Here is an 18,268-nt window from a genome sequence, read left to right as displayed (position 1 = left end):
CTGATACGAATTCATGCCGTAGTTGTCCATTTACCCCGCTATCCATATCAATAGCATTTAACTTTAATATAGTTGTCCCTACCGCAATATTTTCAGGTACTAAAAATAATGGAGCATTTTCAGTTACAGGGAATTTATTTTTGGGTTTGGCTTCCAATTTAGATACACCCCCAGTAATATTATTAATTTTTTCTTTATATATTTTTAACGAAGTTTGTTCGTCAACTTCTAATAAGTCTACTGGCTCTCCGAATGGAATTATAATTTTGTTAAATTTAGGCTTATTGTCATTTTCATCTAAAATGTTAATGGTTAACTTTGCTTCTGACTTCAAACTGCCCTTATCTCTAGCAACAATTTTTAATAAGTAAACACTTTTTTCTTCTCGATCCAATTTACTTCCAACGTATGTTACAATTCCTGTTTCTTCATCCACATTGAATAAATCATGTCCATCACCAAATAGGGTATACATAAAGACCGCGTTTTGGCCTATATCAGAATCTTTAGCCTGTATTCTACTACTCATTTTTACTTCTGTTCCAGTTTTGGAATTTTCTGTGATAAAACCTTCATAAACTGACATATCAAAGATAGGTGGGTTATCATTTTCATCATCAACATTTATTATAATTTGATACAATCCGGCCCCGGATATTACGCCTTTGTTGAATTCAGCAATGACTGTCATTCTATAAACATCTCTTCTTTCTCTATCCAAGGACTTTTGTGCATAAATAGTTCCATCTGGGCCTAAAAAATAATCATTTTATTCGAATAAACTTGAAAAAAACTTGTAAATATTTATGTATAACATAATTGTTATAAACTGTAATTTACCAATGGCAATTTCATCTGCGACATCTAGTTGATTTGCAATAATGAAATTAATATTTCCACTATTATTTGAAAAGGAACTTGAATTTACAGGGAAAATATGACCAATTATCGCTCCAGCTACATTTTCTTTGACATGAAATACAAACGGTGAATGCGTTCCCCTGAAAATATAAAATATTGTTAATGAGAATCTAAGGGTTTACTTAGTCATCTAAAATAAAATATATTTACTTCAAAAAGACACCTCTCTCGTCGTTAACATCAACCACATGAACTGTGGCATTTGTTGATATCGTGATATTGAGCTTTTCCTGTATTGCGACAGCTTCGAAATCAAACAAGGGTCTATCAAACTTAGAGAGCTCATTTATAACAGTGATCACCCCCGATCTCTCTTCAACTGCAAATGGCACTATAAAAAAAGACGTATTTTATATTTCAGTTTATGTAAACGCCTACTTTAAAAATACAAAAAAAAGTGTTAAACCAACCTCCTTCTTCATATCCATGCAATAAATCGTATGTGACATCGCTTTTTTTCATGGCATCATTTACTTTGATTTGTCCGACACTGGTTCCAATACCAACGTTAGACCCAACCCAAAATTCATACGGAGATCCTATAAAGTCTGGTTTGTCTGCTTTTGAACCTATACAATGTATAATTTATTAAATACTGATAATAATTGTCTATTTATTTTCAAACAAACAAAAAAATATTGGTAAACTTAGAGTTAGAAATAAATATCCAATAACAATGCAAGTTTTACTAAAATGTCACCTTTATGATCTCCGATAACATCGATTGTCACTACAGCCAATGAATATCGTCGTTCACTGGGATTAGCTGGACGGTCAGATGCTTCTATAAACAAAGCATGTCTTCCTTCTAATATTGGTGATTCAACTAAAACTATCATTCCAGTTTCAGCATCCACTTGAAAAGGAGAGGTAATAGTTAAGTTGCTCGTCCTCTGTAAATCATACAGAACCATTCCGTTTCTTCCTAAGTCTGGATCCACCGCTTTGACTTTACCAATTTCAGTACCAACAATTGCATCATATTTAACTGTGAACTCATACAAATTGCTCGGTATAAATACGGGATTATTATCGTTTGCATCTAATAATGTTACTTCAACAGTAACGAACGACATTAATTGACGTGATTCTTCAAAGTACTCTACGTTCTCACTACTGGATCCAGTTTTGTCTGGGAAAACGTAGGTTGTTTTGTCTTTTGAAGGTGTTCTAGAAGTGGGAGATGATCGATGCCATTTTGGTAGTCTTTGCTTGTCTAAAATAGTTCCAACCACACTAGGATTTTTTTCTTTTGCGTAAACTTTCATTCTTAATGAGGAATGTTGTTCGCGGTCCAATTCAGTCTGTAATAAAAGTATCATAGATATGTGAAAGCTATGTATAACTTATAAATTATCAGTATATTATTATACACCTAGTACAGTAACTTAACTAACTTGATTTCTAACAGTAAGCCAGCCAGTCCGTGGGTCTATTGAAAAGGCGCCCTTTGGGTCATTTAATTGATATGTAAATTCTCCGTTATCCCCTTGATCTTTGTCAGTTGCCATCACTTGCAAAACACTGAAACCTATTTAAATAACAAAATAATTTTTAAATACTTATACATATTAGTGAAAAATCAAAAAAGTAGAATAAGAATAAAAAATAGACTTTAATAGAAGATATTTGAACAAAAACACTTTAAATATTACCATTTGGCAAATTCTCAACAATACTGATATTGTAGAAATCCACCTCAAAATCTGGAAGATTATCATTCAGATCCATTATCTCAATTTCAACTCTAGCTTGCGCCACTTTCAGAGGATTATCCACTTGAGATGCTTGAATTTGTAATACGAAGGTGTTACCTTAAAAGAATAATTAAAAGTCTAATTATTTTACTTTAATAAATCCTTCTAATCCTTAACCTTAAGAAATCATTAAATACATTCATATTAAATAGATAACATTCGTATAGTTTTTACCAGGTAACGCTGTCTCAGCATCCAAGTCTACCTCTTTCTCCAGAAATAAGCTACCATTGAGTGCGCTGAGTAAAAACAATCGGCGTTCATTCCCAGAGACCAACTCATAACGAACAGGCGCCGCGACTCCTGCGTCCTGGTCGAACGCTCGGATTGGGTGTGTGAACACAAGTTCCTTGTGAATCCTTTTGCCCTGGTAACATTTAAAAATGAAGTTGAAAAAAAAAAAACAACAAGAAAACTCCGCATCGAATTGCGGAAAATATATTCACAAAAATAATAAGTGAACTGCAAAATATTTTTAATAGGCTCCAGTAATTAATTGGTCATTTAATTGCGCGAAATCAGATCCCAAAAATTATCGAGATTAGGATTCGCTCTTTATCTTCAAATAGACTATTGTACTTTTTGTATTACATTATATATATTGATGTTACTTACGAGAATTGGATAAAATTCAGGAATTTTAGTCCTGTAGACGTCAAAAGTAAATTTTGGAGGAAGATCATCATTATCCTGTACCACGATGTGAACAGTGGCGTTGGAGCTGCGAGGGGGTGAACCGCGATCCTGGAAACCATTTTAAGTATTTATTAAACAATTAGTTTTTGTTGGACGACTTTCAATAACAAACATTATTTCAGATACAAGAGAATATTTTTACAAAAAATGTTTTAAAAATAACATCAAAATAATAGATAAAAATGATTAATAAATTATTAAGGAAACAAAAAATTACGTAGAACGTTATATTGTTTGCTTCTAAACAATGAGGCTCTTCGTCATTATTTCTTAAGATAAGGACCTAATAAATCTTTTTTGAACAAAATTTTAGACAAATAATAACTTCGAAAAGAAATTCAATCTCTCTGTAATAATTTTGACTGCCAATTATCGCTATGCTAACTAATAAAATACCCAAGAACACAATACAAGATTAGCAGAAAGGGTAGATTTGTTTTGTTGCAGCCTGTGTGAGGTTACAATAATGGCTACTTGGAATATATCCTATACAACATAAATAGTCATATTATAAATGTTATTGTTTAACGTACTGTTATACGTAATTGGGACAACGTCCTGTAAAGAGCTGAGATGACCCGGTGGTTAGAACGCGTGAATATTAACCGATGATTTCAGGTTCAAGTTCCCAGGCAAGCACCACTAGGTGTTTATAATTCACCTCTTGCTCAGCGGTGAAGGAAAACATTGTGAGGAAACCTGCATGTGTCTAATTTCATCGAAATTCTGCCACATGTGCATTCCACCAACCCGCATTGGAACAGCGTGATGGAATATGTTCCAACCCCTCCCCTTGGTTGGAGAAGAGGTCTTAGCCCAGCAGTGGGAAATTCACAGGCTGTCACTATTACTGTACTGTTACTGTCCTGTAATGATATGTATACAGTTTTGCATTATAAATAAATAAAAATAATTACCGAGGCGGTTATAGCAAGAACAAACTCTTTATCTCCGGTATCAAAATCCAATGGTTTATTTAATATGAGATATGGTTTGTGAGAACTTTCCAGTACAAATCGACCATTATCATCGCCAGATGTAATGGTGTATTGGACGTCGGAGTTGGGCGTGTTGGGTTTATCACGGTCAAAGGCACGGATACCTTTGAAGATCGTTAAACCTGCGAAAGAGAATATAATTTAACGTCATGCCTGTTTAGATCTTACTTAGATTATACCAATATTTTCAGGAAGTAATTAGTGTTTTGTTTGGTTTGATCTATATTGATATTATAAATGTGAAAGTAATTCTGTCTGTCTGTTACTTTTACGACTAAGCAGCTGAACTGAATTTAATGATATAATTTGATGGTATGAAGCCAAAAGGAGCAGAGATAGCCCAGTGGTTAGAACGCGTGCATCTTAACCGATGATTGCGGGTTCAAACCCAGGCAAGCACCGCTGATTCATGTGCTTAGTTTGTCTTTATAATTCATCTCGTGCTTAGCGGTGAAGGAAAACATCGTGATTAAACCTGCATGTGATAATTTTCATAGAAATTCTGCCACATGTGTATTCCACGAACCCGCATTGGAACAGCGTGGTGGAATATGTTTCAAACCTTCTCCTTAAAGAGAGAGAAGGCCATTAGCTCAGCAGTAAGAATTTACAAGTTGTTGTTGTTGTTGTTGTTGTAAGCCAATTGGAACTCCAAAAGAGGACACAGCCTACTTTTTAGCCTGACACATGACAATGACGGGCGATTACTAGTCAGAAATCAGAAATAAGTCTATACAACTTAGCAATAATTATTTTCATAGATTATATTTGTATTAACGCCTCTTTTCTTGACTTACCTGGTGGTGTAAGTTCGTCCACCGTAACTCGGTACGGCGTATCCAGAAACTTAGGTACGTTGTCATTTATGTCTTCTATGTACACTGTCACCGACAAATATGCGGATATCTGGAAAAAAGAGTACATTTTGGTTCAAAATATTTAAAGAAAACTTCACAATTAATAGACCATTATTAGAGTATTAGTCACATTGGTAATTCATACATTAAGTTTAAATAACTTTAATGGATTTATTGCCTTACGTTTCATAATATTATTTCGAGGAAATACTAATTACTTCTTGCATCGAGATATTTTTTGCCAACATTAGGGACGCCAATTAATTGGTGGTAGGGATTCATCACCCAAATAGTATACTCAGTATTGTTCTGTTCTGATTTGAAAGGTGAACGAGCCAGTATAACAGGCATAAAAGTGATATAACATCTTAACATATAGCAAGGAATGGTTAAGGCGAGCATATGGGCCACCTGATGGTAAGTGGTCACCATCACCCATAGACAATGACGCAGTAAATATTATTAACTAATCATTACATCCACTGTGCCTGTTATTTCCACTGTGCCAGTAGTTATACTGGCTCGCTCACCCTTCAAACCGGAACACAACAATACTGAGTACTGTTATTAGGCGGTAGAATAACTGATGAGTGGGTGGTACCTACCCAGACGGGCTTGCACAATGCCCTACCACCAAGTAATTTTTACATCGCTATTGTCTATGAGAGGTGGTGATCATCATCCACCAACTTATAAATACAATTAAAAAGAACCCAGAAGATCGTAATCAAACTTACGCCTTCTTTATCGTCGGTGTCCGTTGTGCTATTAACGCTTTTTGGACTAAACAATAAATAAAAAGTATAACAATTTAAAAGTGAGCTGTACAAATTAAAAAGAGGAAATGGCCGATATTAAAATATCTTAAGAAAGTTTTCTTCGTCGAACGAGCGCAAAAACTCTTAGCAGTTCAATGTTGCCTCCCGTATTGTTATGAATTTGCGGTCAGAAGTTCATGCTTGAGATTGAAATTCTTGATAGCGGGACAAAATTATGAGAATTTCTTAAACTGGGTGAAGGTTTTCAATATCCCTTGAGACTTTCCAATGCCTCGTTTGAAAAATAATTTCATTGTATCCCTTTTGTATCGTATTTTGTTTTATCGTCCTTCGACGGTTTCATAAAAAAAAGATAAGTAATGATCGGGATCATTGATATTTATAAAGATAGTCAGATTAAAATTGAAACCTTTTTGGTATTACACCCTGGAGATCATGCAATTTATATCATGAGTGGCATGGGATACACGTCATTGGCCTACGAATAAATTAATTGAAATTAAGATCTATATGTCCTTGGCTGGCACAGCGTGTAGCTGAATGAAATTTTTGGGAAAACTTAAAAGTTAACATACTTTTCCAGAAATTATATCTTGTTAGATATAATATGGTATGTTGGAGTCCATACTAAAACACTTATGTACACAGAATTAATGACTAAAGTTTTTAATTTTCATAATCATTTTTGAAATACGTTTCTGCAATAATACGCATTAAAAACAAATATCATATAGTACATCACATCTGTATATTCTCGACGTTTGTGTTGGTTTTAATAGATACTCCATCCCGATCTCCTGGAAATGGAGTATTTATGTCCCCTCCTATTTTATATTTAGAGCCTAATATTCTTTTGCTTTCTCTATATATATTACTATGATACATATTTTCAGTTTTTCTTAAAACGCATTTAATTATGAAATCTGATACATTTTAGTTCGCACAATAAATCTCGATGTCAGATCTTGGTGAAGTAAACTGTTCCGTCCCTTCTAAAAATACCTCAGTGATTTATCATTTGAGTTTGTGGTTAAAAGGACATTTTCCATTTTCCTACAGTTTCTTCAACCGGATATAATGTCTGTTTTATCAGCAGTTTAGATTTGAATAAGATTTTCTACTTGTTTTTCATACAACAGTGTGACATCTGCTTAGTCAATGGAATCTATTTTTCACTTCAGTTTTTTTTTTCATTTAAGAATTCCGTTCGAAAAACATTTATTTAAAATTGGCTTAACCTAACACCATTTCTCTGATTTTTTTTGTGAACTTTCGTGTGTTTAATAAATTCTTAAAAATATCTATGGTTTAATATATTACTGCATTATTTCAAGTCTACTTAATAAACTTTTAATTAAACATACCAAAAGCGAGTCGAGTTATCAGTAAATCTTAGTCGAAGATTGCGATCTTAATATCCAGACAAGTCACAAGTTTTAGATAATTTTTAAATCATAATAATATTAAAAATCGAATCAAATAACATCGAGAGGAATCCTGCCAGATTGTAACGCCTCAAACTCACATTGGATCGATGTTGTAAAATCAACTCAAAAACATAAATAAGCTCAAAGAACTTCATCCCAAGAGCAGATGAGATGTCAGTAGGGTTGTAGCATGAAGTGTATTACAAACTTTCTTAAATTTTACGCACAAACATTTACGCGAACAACGTGCGGTAAATCCTATAATATAAGACGTTAAACAACTAATCAATTTCTTCAAAAAATGTTTTGAATCTATTTTTATCATACTTTCATTGAATTATTATATTTTTCTGAATTTAACTCACTCAAACTATCCCGTCACTCAATCATAATTGAATTAGTTACTTCGACACATTGTTTCCTAAGTCATAACGGCTGTTTTAAGAGCAATTATGCAAATAAGCAAAGTATTTACGTAAACATACGCTGAGTGAGTCTGTTGACAGCTATACTTTTGTACTGGATGAGCCTCGAAGATAAATGTTACATTTAATATCGCATTCAACTTATATTAACGATCTCAGTGGTCGAGTAGTGCGTACGCCGGCCACTCCGATGTCTCGGATTCGATTTCCAGACGAGTCGATGTAGAAAATCTTCATTAGTCTTCGATGTTGATGTTCAATATTCATAACTTTATTTATATTTTGTAAAGAGTCATTTAAATTTCTACCAGAATTTATTTATTTTATTTGATAAAATTACATATTATGCAACTATACGGTTCATTTCTAAGTATTTGTCTCAGAAGTGGAGATCTTTACCCAAAGTAATCACCCATAATCGCAAGTCATTACGGACGGTTACTTTTACTACTACTTTCGAATAAAAAGATACCATTAGTAGTAGAGGTATGACGTCACATTCCGATAGTACGCTCAACGCACGCTGTGTGACTAATCCATAACATTTAATTCCTCGCACGCCATCCGCGGGGTTCCTGTCCCAAGGTTCAGTGAACTTCATCTAAAAGGCGTTTTTATACTTTTTACGCCTCAAGTTGTAAAAGTAAACGTAAACCTTATTGGGTTCATAATATTTATAGATATTCATTGTTTCCTACATGTTATTTTTACGATTATGTATTTTATAAATAAAAACGTTTTTTGCATAAACTATATGAGTGTTTACATGTACAAAACACTCTTGGAGAACAGTAATCAATTAAACGAAACCAAATTAAATATATAGAAATAATTAAATATCCTTAATTACTAATTAATAACTGACTGATTGACTACAACATGAAGTAAAATTAAGGCTCCAGATTGGAGAAAGAGAGATGAAGATCGAACTCAGAGAAGTGACAAGAGAAAACCTAAGTCCAGAAATGGAATGACATGGACAGATGATTCTGAAAACAAAATTCAAGATTCGAATGTTATTGTGCTAAATTAAGTTGGTAGTCAAATACAATTAATGATTACCAAAGCTTTGTAATTTTAATTTTCCTATCTAAAAGTAAGATATTCTAGATAATGTAGTACGTTCAATAGAATTTATTTTAAAAATATAGTTCAAGGATAAAAAGAATCAGAGTTTATTCACCGCGCTACCGTTTAATGTAGGCGGAATTTATCTCACATTCAAGAATATCATTTTCCGCTGAACACAAGATTATACGTAATCTGATGTGGAGTTGAAATTCTTGAACCAACAAAATTCTATCAATATTATTACTTTTATAACGAAATCATCACCGGTTCGACAGTTTTTCATATTAATATCTGTATAACTGCCTCGTGGCATAGAGGCTGTCAATACCAAAGTTTCGGCTTTAAATCGGGTGAAAAATATACTTTTGGATGTTTTTATCAAATAGTTCCCAGTTTTTTAGTTAGAAGTTTGGAATAATATATCCGTAACTCGAAATGCTAGTAGCGAGTTGAGCCACTACTTAAATCTTTTGTTGTTGTTAGTACTTATGTGAAGGTATTTGATAGAATACCTGGTATAGTTTTATAAAAGAGGATGTGCCTTGCTCGTTACATCTATTAAGGTTTATCGATAAAAATGGATCCGATTTAGCTCAGTGGTTAGAGCACGTATGTCTTAATCAAAAGGAAGGCACCTGTGACTTTTCATGTGCTTTATTTGTGTTTATAATTCATCTCGAGCTCGGAGATGAAAACATCGTGAGGAAACCTGTGTGTTTCTAAAGACAACAAAATTCTGCCACATGTGAACCCACCAACCAACATTCGATCAGTGTGGTCGAATATGTTCCTAACCTTCGGAGAGGAAGCCTTAGCCCAAATTTGCAGGCTGTTACTATTATATTTCTTTATTGTATTATACAAATATATATTTCTTAAATACATATAACAGTAGCACCCTGAAAATATATGAAAATAATCAAAAAAATACTTAAGGAAATAAAAAAGGTATTATAGATTATATAGCATACCAGATCATCTCCAGTATCGAAGTCGCAGCCGAGCCTGAACTTGACGACGTTCTGAGGAGAGTCATTGTCCACTAATGAGTCCACGCTCTGAGCCAGCACAACCGAGACGTGGGTCCTGTTGATGTCTCTGTAGGTGAACAGGTTAGCGTCCTCTTCTCTGTCCACGGACTGGAGTACCAGGTTTTTCCTGAAATTAATAGTGATGTCATTAATAGCAGGTTAATTTTTCTAGTTATTCTTTATATCTTTCGAATACTTCGAATACTTTCGAAGCCTTCTCAGGGCGAGGTGCCCATTTCTACAATCAAATTCAATATTTAATTTCCAAGCAGGATATATGACATTCATTTATAAATGTTATTAACTAACATGACTGTTGTTTCTTGCCAGTTATTCTCGGTAGTATCTACTTTCCGAACCGTTGGTAGCTTCACTTAATATAATTGTTAAATGTCTATTCAAAAGTGCTCATAAAAGCCTACATGAACAAAGTATATTTTGTTTTTTTTTTTACCTCTCATCCATCACTATTATCATACCTGAAGTATAAACAGTAATAATAATTATATTCTTTCACTACCAAAATTCTACAGTGACATCTATAGGCATTTCTGCGAACTTTTAAGGTGGTTTGTGAACGTACACAGAAGGTTAGGTTAGATTGTTACGTTTCGAATAACTCAACTAGATGGCAGTGGAAGTCAACTTTACTGTAATGTTCTAAATTTTTGACACTAGATTATGTACATATACCAGCGTCTCGACCCGGCTTCGCACGGCGCAAATAATGCTAAAATATCTTAAAACTTTTTTTAATCATTAGACTATAAATAGTGTGTAAAATAAGCGCAGAAAATATATTCATTAACGACATCACAATAGTAGCTTAGTAGTCTAAAAGTATCAGTGGTCCTTTAATATATTGTCCATGCAATATATATAAAAACCATCCTCTTTAATCACTCTATATGTATAAAAAAACATGATGAAAATCCGTTTCGTAATTTTAAAGATCTAAGCATACATGGGGACAGACAGCGATAAACGACTTTGTTTTTTCCTATGTAATGATATGTTACAATAATTTAGAATATAAAACGTTTTTAAAGATTTCATATTATTTGAAAGCACATCGATTCACCTCAGATAAATCTATATGTCGCCACATTCACAAGTCTGAAAAAACATTGTATATTACAGACCTTTTTTAATTCTTTTGAGACTCTTATTTTATAATGATTTGTTAATTTAATTAATGTTAATCACTTGAATTATGTTTGTTTATTTTAGTTTATATTATATACACATTTCAATTAATATTTGTTCTTTTTTATTTGATTACATTATTATATTGCAATTCGTATTTTCTAGTAGTTGGAGTTCATTTAAAGATTATTATTTGTACATTGTATTTTCGAATTTCCTGTTCTTTTAAATAATTAAATGTTTTAAATTTAATTATTTATGTACAATTAAATAATTAAAATTAAATTTTATTAAATTAATTCGTAAACGCGATCATAGAGTATATTATTTTCAACCGACTTCAAAAAGGATGAGGTTATCAATTCGTCTGTATTTTTTATTTATTTTTTTTTTTTATGTTTGTTACCTCATAACTTTTTACTGGGTGGACCGATTTTGATAATTTTTTTTTGTTTGAAAGGTAGTGCTTCCCGTGGGGTCCCATTTTTTTTAATTTTTTTTCTGATGATGGTATCCGTATGAAAACGACATAAGTCTTAAATTTGCATTATGTATATGCGCGACAAATAGGTGAATAACTGAAAATCACGTTAACCTATTTTGATAATTCTTTTTTTATTATAAAATATATACTTCAAGGGTAATTTGATGAAAGTTTGGTAAGGTTCTGAGCACAGGATCCATGACAAAGTAGCGGAACGGAAGGGAGCGGAACAATTCTGAGGAGCACGTTAGCGATATTCTATAGAATCTTTTATTTATAGGTTATTTGGATATTTGAGTCACCTTCCGTAACGTGGTTATGTTTATGTAATTATCATTGTCGAATATTATAATCAACTAGCTACCCACCCCGACTTCGCACGGGTGCAATACTGATACTAAATATACTACAGAATTTGTTTATTTACGACATCACATCGCAAACTTCTAAAATTATCAGTGTTTCTTTACTATATTGTTCATGTATTATATACACAAACATTCCTCTTGAATCACACTATCTTTTAAAAAAATCGCATCAAAATCCGTCGCATAGATTTAAAGATATAGGGACAGAGAAAGCGACTTTGTTTTATACTATGTAGTGATGGAACTCCAATACGGCTCACAGTTAGGGTGCGATATGGGGCAGAATTTCTTACTATCTTTAATCAATTTTTGTGTATGTGATGTGATGTCATATGATGTACGAAATATAGTTGGTCTTTTTCAAAGTTTTTTTGCTGAGGTCGATTACAGCTCTTTCGAGGGATCCTTGTAGTTTACGCCGCATGACGTATTAAATCCGCATTTTCGAAAGTCTATTTTTGCTTTATTCGCAAGTTTCCTTTGAAATTGTCCTCGAAGTAGTTTCTGACTCATATAAACGAAACGCCTAATCTATCCATATTAACAAAAATTAGTTAGTCAACATCAGTTTCACTTAAAATCAAAAAATAAATAAAATTTTAACAAAAAGAAAAACCGACTTCAAACAAAACACTATTTTAAAACAAATAAAAATGCACTAAAAAATAATAAAAATAATTGCATATTTTGCATATTTTTTAGAGTCCTCCTAGGTAAAATGAAATGAAAAATATTAGACTACTTAAAAGTGGATTTACGATTATATAATGTAGTTATAATTATTGTTATATTTGGAGTCGGTGGGTCGGAGGACTCTAAAAAATATGCAATTATTTTTATTATTTTTTAGTGCATTTTTATTTGTTTTAAAATAGTGTTTTGTTTGAAGTCGGTTTTTCTTTTTGTTAAAATTTTATCTTTAAAATATCTATCAAAACTGCGTTACAATTTTTCTCGTAAGTTGACAGCCCTGGTTATAACAATCCCATAAACCCACTTTCTATGAAGCATCTCGGCGTTTAATAATTTCAATCAATAACAGTAAAGTAAAACTGTGACATGATACGTCCATTCGCAACTGTTATAGTAATTATATACCTGTTTATATTTATAAGTGATCGCTCATTGGTAGAAATTGGTCCGTAAACAAAAATGTATGTAACATTGTTTCGCGAAACAGGAAGAAGGCTCAACCTACCACAAGTGTCAATAGAATCTTAGTATTAAACTGATTTTAAGCATTGACATGACATGAATTGTCCTTACGTATGTATGTATGTGTGTGTGTGTGTGTGGGTCAAAGGCTTGATAGTGTGCGATGTTTTTTTAAATTAATTACAATGCAATTATAGATAAGTATTTAACTAATTTTCCTTCTAAGACATTTTGCTTTGCCTATTAGATGAAGACAACTCTACTTATAAAAAGTCAATTTGTAGTAATCGAATTGAAACGTAAAAGTCACCGTTTAGACGTTTTTTATTCTCCTAACACAACGATCCGTTTACGATTCGTTCCAAATCAGACTACACTTAGAAACTTTTCTATATTATACACTACAACAAAATCTTAATTAATTTATATATATCATATAAATTAAAATGCAATCTACGTAACTATTTTGATTTACCTCATTATACCTTCCATGTATAGATGAAAATTTCTTAATTAATATAATATAATGTGGCCATTTTGTACAAAGACTACGGGGTAGCACCAACAGAATCTTAGGTATGATCTTTAATAGACTGGATTGTGTATATTATGTTAACCATTGCTGTGCCATTTCAAGTGGCATAGAAATAATAATTTAAATACTAACCTATGAAATAAGTTTTTATAGTTAGTAAAAAAATGAGTCGTTGTTATTTGATAAAATAATAATTAAAAAATAATAATAATCCAATAATACATTTATTACGCACGGACGTGACCAATTAAGTCATAGTTATATCATCAATTAAATATCAAACGTATTAATTTATTGTTACTCCAAAATAAAGCTAGTTATAGATATTGTTTGTCAATCTTGACCCTCCATGGTAGAGCAGTGTGTACACCGGCTTTCATGGGCACGCCACTCCGATATCCTGGTTCGATTCACGGGGTTTCGATATAGAAAAGGTTCATTAGTTTTCTATATCTTGGGTTAGGTATCCGTTGTGCTGTCGTTACTTCTGATCTTTCATAACATAGCTTTAGCTACTCACATTGGGATCAGTGTAAAGTATGTGATGTTATCCAATATTAATTTATTTAATCTTTGATTCATTAATATTGTTTAATAATAATATTGATGGGTAAAACTAAGAAGGCGTCAAAACATATTGGTCAATATTTGGCCACTTGTTAAACGCATACAAGTAAAGTAGTCTTAGTTATTATGTCAGTCAGACCAAGAGAAATGCAAATGATTCATTTGCATTTCCAAATGTATATAATAACTGGACTATGAGGCATTTGAGTGTCACGTACGCCAAGCTCCCTCGTCCATTTCAGTTCTTTTACATAACAACACTTCTTCAATGCTCTTTCAATAATCATGTATTTATTAGTGGAGTAGTTTTTTATTTTACAGCAATATCACTTTCTAGCCAGTAACGTTTTTCTGCTCTTTAATGTTTAATATTTGTTTAGTAAAGTAAAGTAAAGTAACAGCCTGTAAATATTCCACTGCTGGGATAAGGCCTCCTCTTCTATTAAGGAGAGGGTTTAGAACATATTCCACCACGCTGTTCCAATTCGGGTTGGTGTAATGCACATGTGGCAGAATTTCTTTGAAATTAGACACATGCTGTTGATGTTTTCCTTCACCGCCGAGCACGAGATGAATTATAAACATAAATTAAGCACATATATATACATAGTGGTGCTTGCCTGGGTTTGAACCCGCAATCATCAGTTCTAACCACTGTGCCATCTCAGCTCTTAATATTAGTTAAATCACAACAATTTACTAAATTTAAATCAAGATTCCTCTTTATTTGTTTCTTTGTTGTATTCCTAAGTATACACTTTTGTCAACAACATTGAGCAATCTTATATCCTTAATAACATAGTTGTAATATTACATTTGTTTATATATAAATTAATGTAATAAATGAATTACAATGTAAGAAACAAGTGGGTTTTTAAATAGCTTTTTGCGAGCTGTTGTCAATTGTCGCAATTACTGAATGTTTGAAATGTCAAGTCATATTCTATACAGTACTTGTTTAAATGTCAAACTTTACTGTAATTTACAGACGGACGTTTTTAACGCCGCATTTATTAATATTTTATTACACACTGTCGTCGCTGTTGTTGTTGTTATATGGTTGGTTATCAGATGTTCGGCAAAGAAGTATCCTATGGCCTTCCTTGCAGTACAAATTTGCTTCATCCCAAATTTCTTCCAATTCGGTTCAATGGTTTGATCGTGAAGAGGTAGAGATGACGAGGTTGACATACAGACATAGTTACATTCACATTTATAATATTACTATAGATTTGACTTTGATACGATTTTGATAGTAAATTAAAAATGTTATTTTATAATTTTAAAAAGGCCTTAGCCTTAGTAGAACGTTAAGCTGTTAATTTATACAAACTGGCACCACAGTGCGGTTTAGGCTTAACCGCTATCTACTGAAAATAAACGAATGTCGTATAATTAAAATAATAAATACCATTATGAAAAATGTATTTAGATTTTTTTATATTTAATATAATTGAAAACAAAAACGATCGAACGATAGTATTAGTTACACACCATTAAAGGAAGAGGAATAAAAGAATTACTCGGTGGTGGGGCTTTGTGCAAGCCCGTCTGGGTAGGTACCACCCACTCATCAGTTATTCTACCGCCAAACAACAGTACTTAGTATTGTCGTGTTCCGGTTTGAAGGATGAGTGAGCAAGTGTATTTGACGATGTAAGGAATAGTTAATATTCCTTACCGCGTAATTGTCTATGGGTGATGGTGACCACTTAACAACAGGTGGCCCATATGCTCGTCCGCCAACCTTTACTATAAAAAAAAGAAAAATAAGCGTTATTGAGATACTACGTTTTATTAATATGGCCTTAAGTGACATTATAATTTATAGTTCAATGATCAGTAGATATTAAAAAAATATTTTAGTCGGCGGTTAAAAAACGCCAGACTACACGGACCCGAAACTATGTAACATACGAATATAATAACACTTTTACTCTCACCGTATTAAGCAATAAGTATGTCATTATGTCTGTAAGAGGAAAATTAGACAGCTATCGTTTTGTTCGGTGTTCTTTTAAAAAGTATTTTAACAAAATTTATGAGTCTTACTAACAAATATACGTTTTGTTTTTGTAACGTATTCTAGTCTAGACCATTCATTTCGCTTCGTTATTATTTTAATTAGCTATTAATAAAACAATACGAACGAAAAAAATTACTACATGAAAAACATTAACATTATTCTAAAACTATTCTATTAATTATTATTAGTAATTGGTTGCATAACTCTTATTTAACTGTATACTATTTTAAATCTACTTAATTATTGCATTAAAAAAAATAGTTAACTAAAATTTATTTAACTAAAAAACATATATTACATTTGTTTTATGCAAATATCCAAATCATTTGTTTCCGGAAGTGGGTTAAGATTGAATAATATTACCATGATAGATTATTATAGATAGGAGATCGTGGCACTGCAGCAAACATTCGTTCCAAATCATGAATTAGATAATTATATTACAGCACGTTCTTACTCATAGTATTACGGACAAATTTTAATTCATAAGACACGCAAAGCTAGTTTGATTTATGTGATAGTATTAGTTGCCCGCGGCTTCGCTCGCATCGGGTGTTGGTTGTCATGCAAAAAAAGTAGCCTATTATTATGTATTGATAATTTCGAGGTGAAGATTGAAACACAGCGTCTCGCGAAAAATTTAATCAGAACTGAAAGTTCATTGACCTCTGTCATATTAAAAACATACCCAACACCTATGTCCTTTATTGTAGTTCAAGTTTGCTCCATACCAAATTTCACTAATTTCGGTACAGCGGTTTGGTCGTGAAAGAGCGACCGACCGATTTCTGTCTGTTAGTAACTTTCAAATTAACTTATAATATTAATATAGATTTAATGATAAAGAAAACTGACAATTTCTTTTTAGCTAAGCTGGTCCAGGAACACTTTGTCTCAACATTATATTTCCGTTGTGGTGACATGCAATATCCAAATATCAGTATTTGTGCAAACTATATAAGGATATAGTTTACGCAAACAGGCATGTAATATTCGGGTGACAATCACTTTCCTGTTTCCAAATAAAGCATGAGATAAAAAACACAACTTATTAAATACATGTTATTGCTCGCGGCTTCACTCACATTATAAGGATTAGTCATCCGCAGTTAGGCATAAAAATAAAAATATATGGCCTTACATAGAATTCAAGATTGCTTTATAACAAAGTTCATCAATGTCAGTTCAGCAGTTTGGTCATGATATAGTAGTAGACAGATAGACAAACCGAGCTACTTTCGCATTTATAATATCAGTATTAATATATCATTTATTATTTTGGTAGACGCACGCAACCATAAACAACGTAGTCCAATGAAGTTAAAGCAAATCAAATCAAATATACTCTCTTCAAATAAACTTTACATCGTCGTAAATCGCTAATATTTCAATAACTGGTGGTATTGAAAGTCAAAACCCAGGTCTAGACTATTAAACGATATTTTATTTTTTATGTCAAGAAATTTTTGGGTCTGTCTGTAGTCACTGGTCTTGGGTGATGGCCATCATCAAACTAAAGGATTGATCGAGAAGCATTTATATTATTACTACTCTTGTGGTGTATTATATGTTCTGTGTTTCTGGTGTTGACGGTGAGCAAAAGCGGGATACCATCATCATCATGCTTGGTAATTAGTTTCATATTAAAAAAAAATAAGGAGAAAATATGTCATGTCAATTGGAAGTTAAATAATGATATGATTGGACAACATCACATACATTAATCTAACCCCAATGTAAATATCTATGGCATTTGTGCTTTATAAAATCTGAAATAACGACGGTACCACAGACCCCACACCCAAGACAACATAGAAATCTAATGAACATTTTCCATATCGACTCTGGGACCTTGGATTGGCGTATCCATGAAAACTAGTGTACACATACCTCGACCACAAAGAACGTCGACATATTGATAACTGACATTAACAAAGCATAAAGTTCACAGACGGCAGGCTATCCCCTAATTCTTTGAAGATATTTTAGTGGTAATTAATCGATTGAAAATAATACAATTGATGT

At 32.5% G+C, this 18,268-nt stretch overlaps 1 protein-coding gene across 1 annotated transcript in view; it reads right to left on the bottom strand.

The window, feature by feature from the left end:
* Nucleotides 1-18,268, bottom strand: part of LOC124535378 (cadherin-89D) — a 50,169-nt gene that overhangs the window by 5,022 nt on the left and 26,879 nt on the right. The window contains exons 4-15 of the mRNA XM_047111587.1: nt 9,903-10,089; nt 5,170-5,278; nt 4,292-4,494; nt 3,294-3,422; nt 2,853-3,045; nt 2,577-2,735; nt 2,319-2,452; nt 1,622-2,225; nt 1,332-1,490; nt 1,072-1,252; nt 841-1,001; nt 8-753 (exon numbers count right to left, since the gene is read on the bottom strand). Coding sequence (XP_046967543.1) covers nt 8-753; nt 841-1,001; nt 1,072-1,252; nt 1,332-1,490; nt 1,622-2,225; nt 2,319-2,452; nt 2,577-2,735; nt 2,853-3,045; nt 3,294-3,422; nt 4,292-4,494; nt 5,170-5,278; nt 9,903-10,089 — 2,965 coding nt within the window. The remainder of the gene's footprint in view (nt 1-7; nt 754-840; nt 1,002-1,071; nt 1,253-1,331; nt 1,491-1,621; nt 2,226-2,318; nt 2,453-2,576; nt 2,736-2,852; nt 3,046-3,293; nt 3,423-4,291; nt 4,495-5,169; nt 5,279-9,902; nt 10,090-18,268) is intronic.

This window comes from Vanessa cardui, chromosome 14 (genome assembly GCF_905220365.1).
Source record: "Vanessa cardui chromosome 14, ilVanCard2.1, whole genome shotgun sequence".
Taxonomy (NCBI): domain Eukaryota; kingdom Metazoa; phylum Arthropoda; class Insecta; order Lepidoptera; family Nymphalidae; genus Vanessa; species Vanessa cardui.
This window is presented reverse-complemented; position numbering and strand designations above follow the sequence as displayed.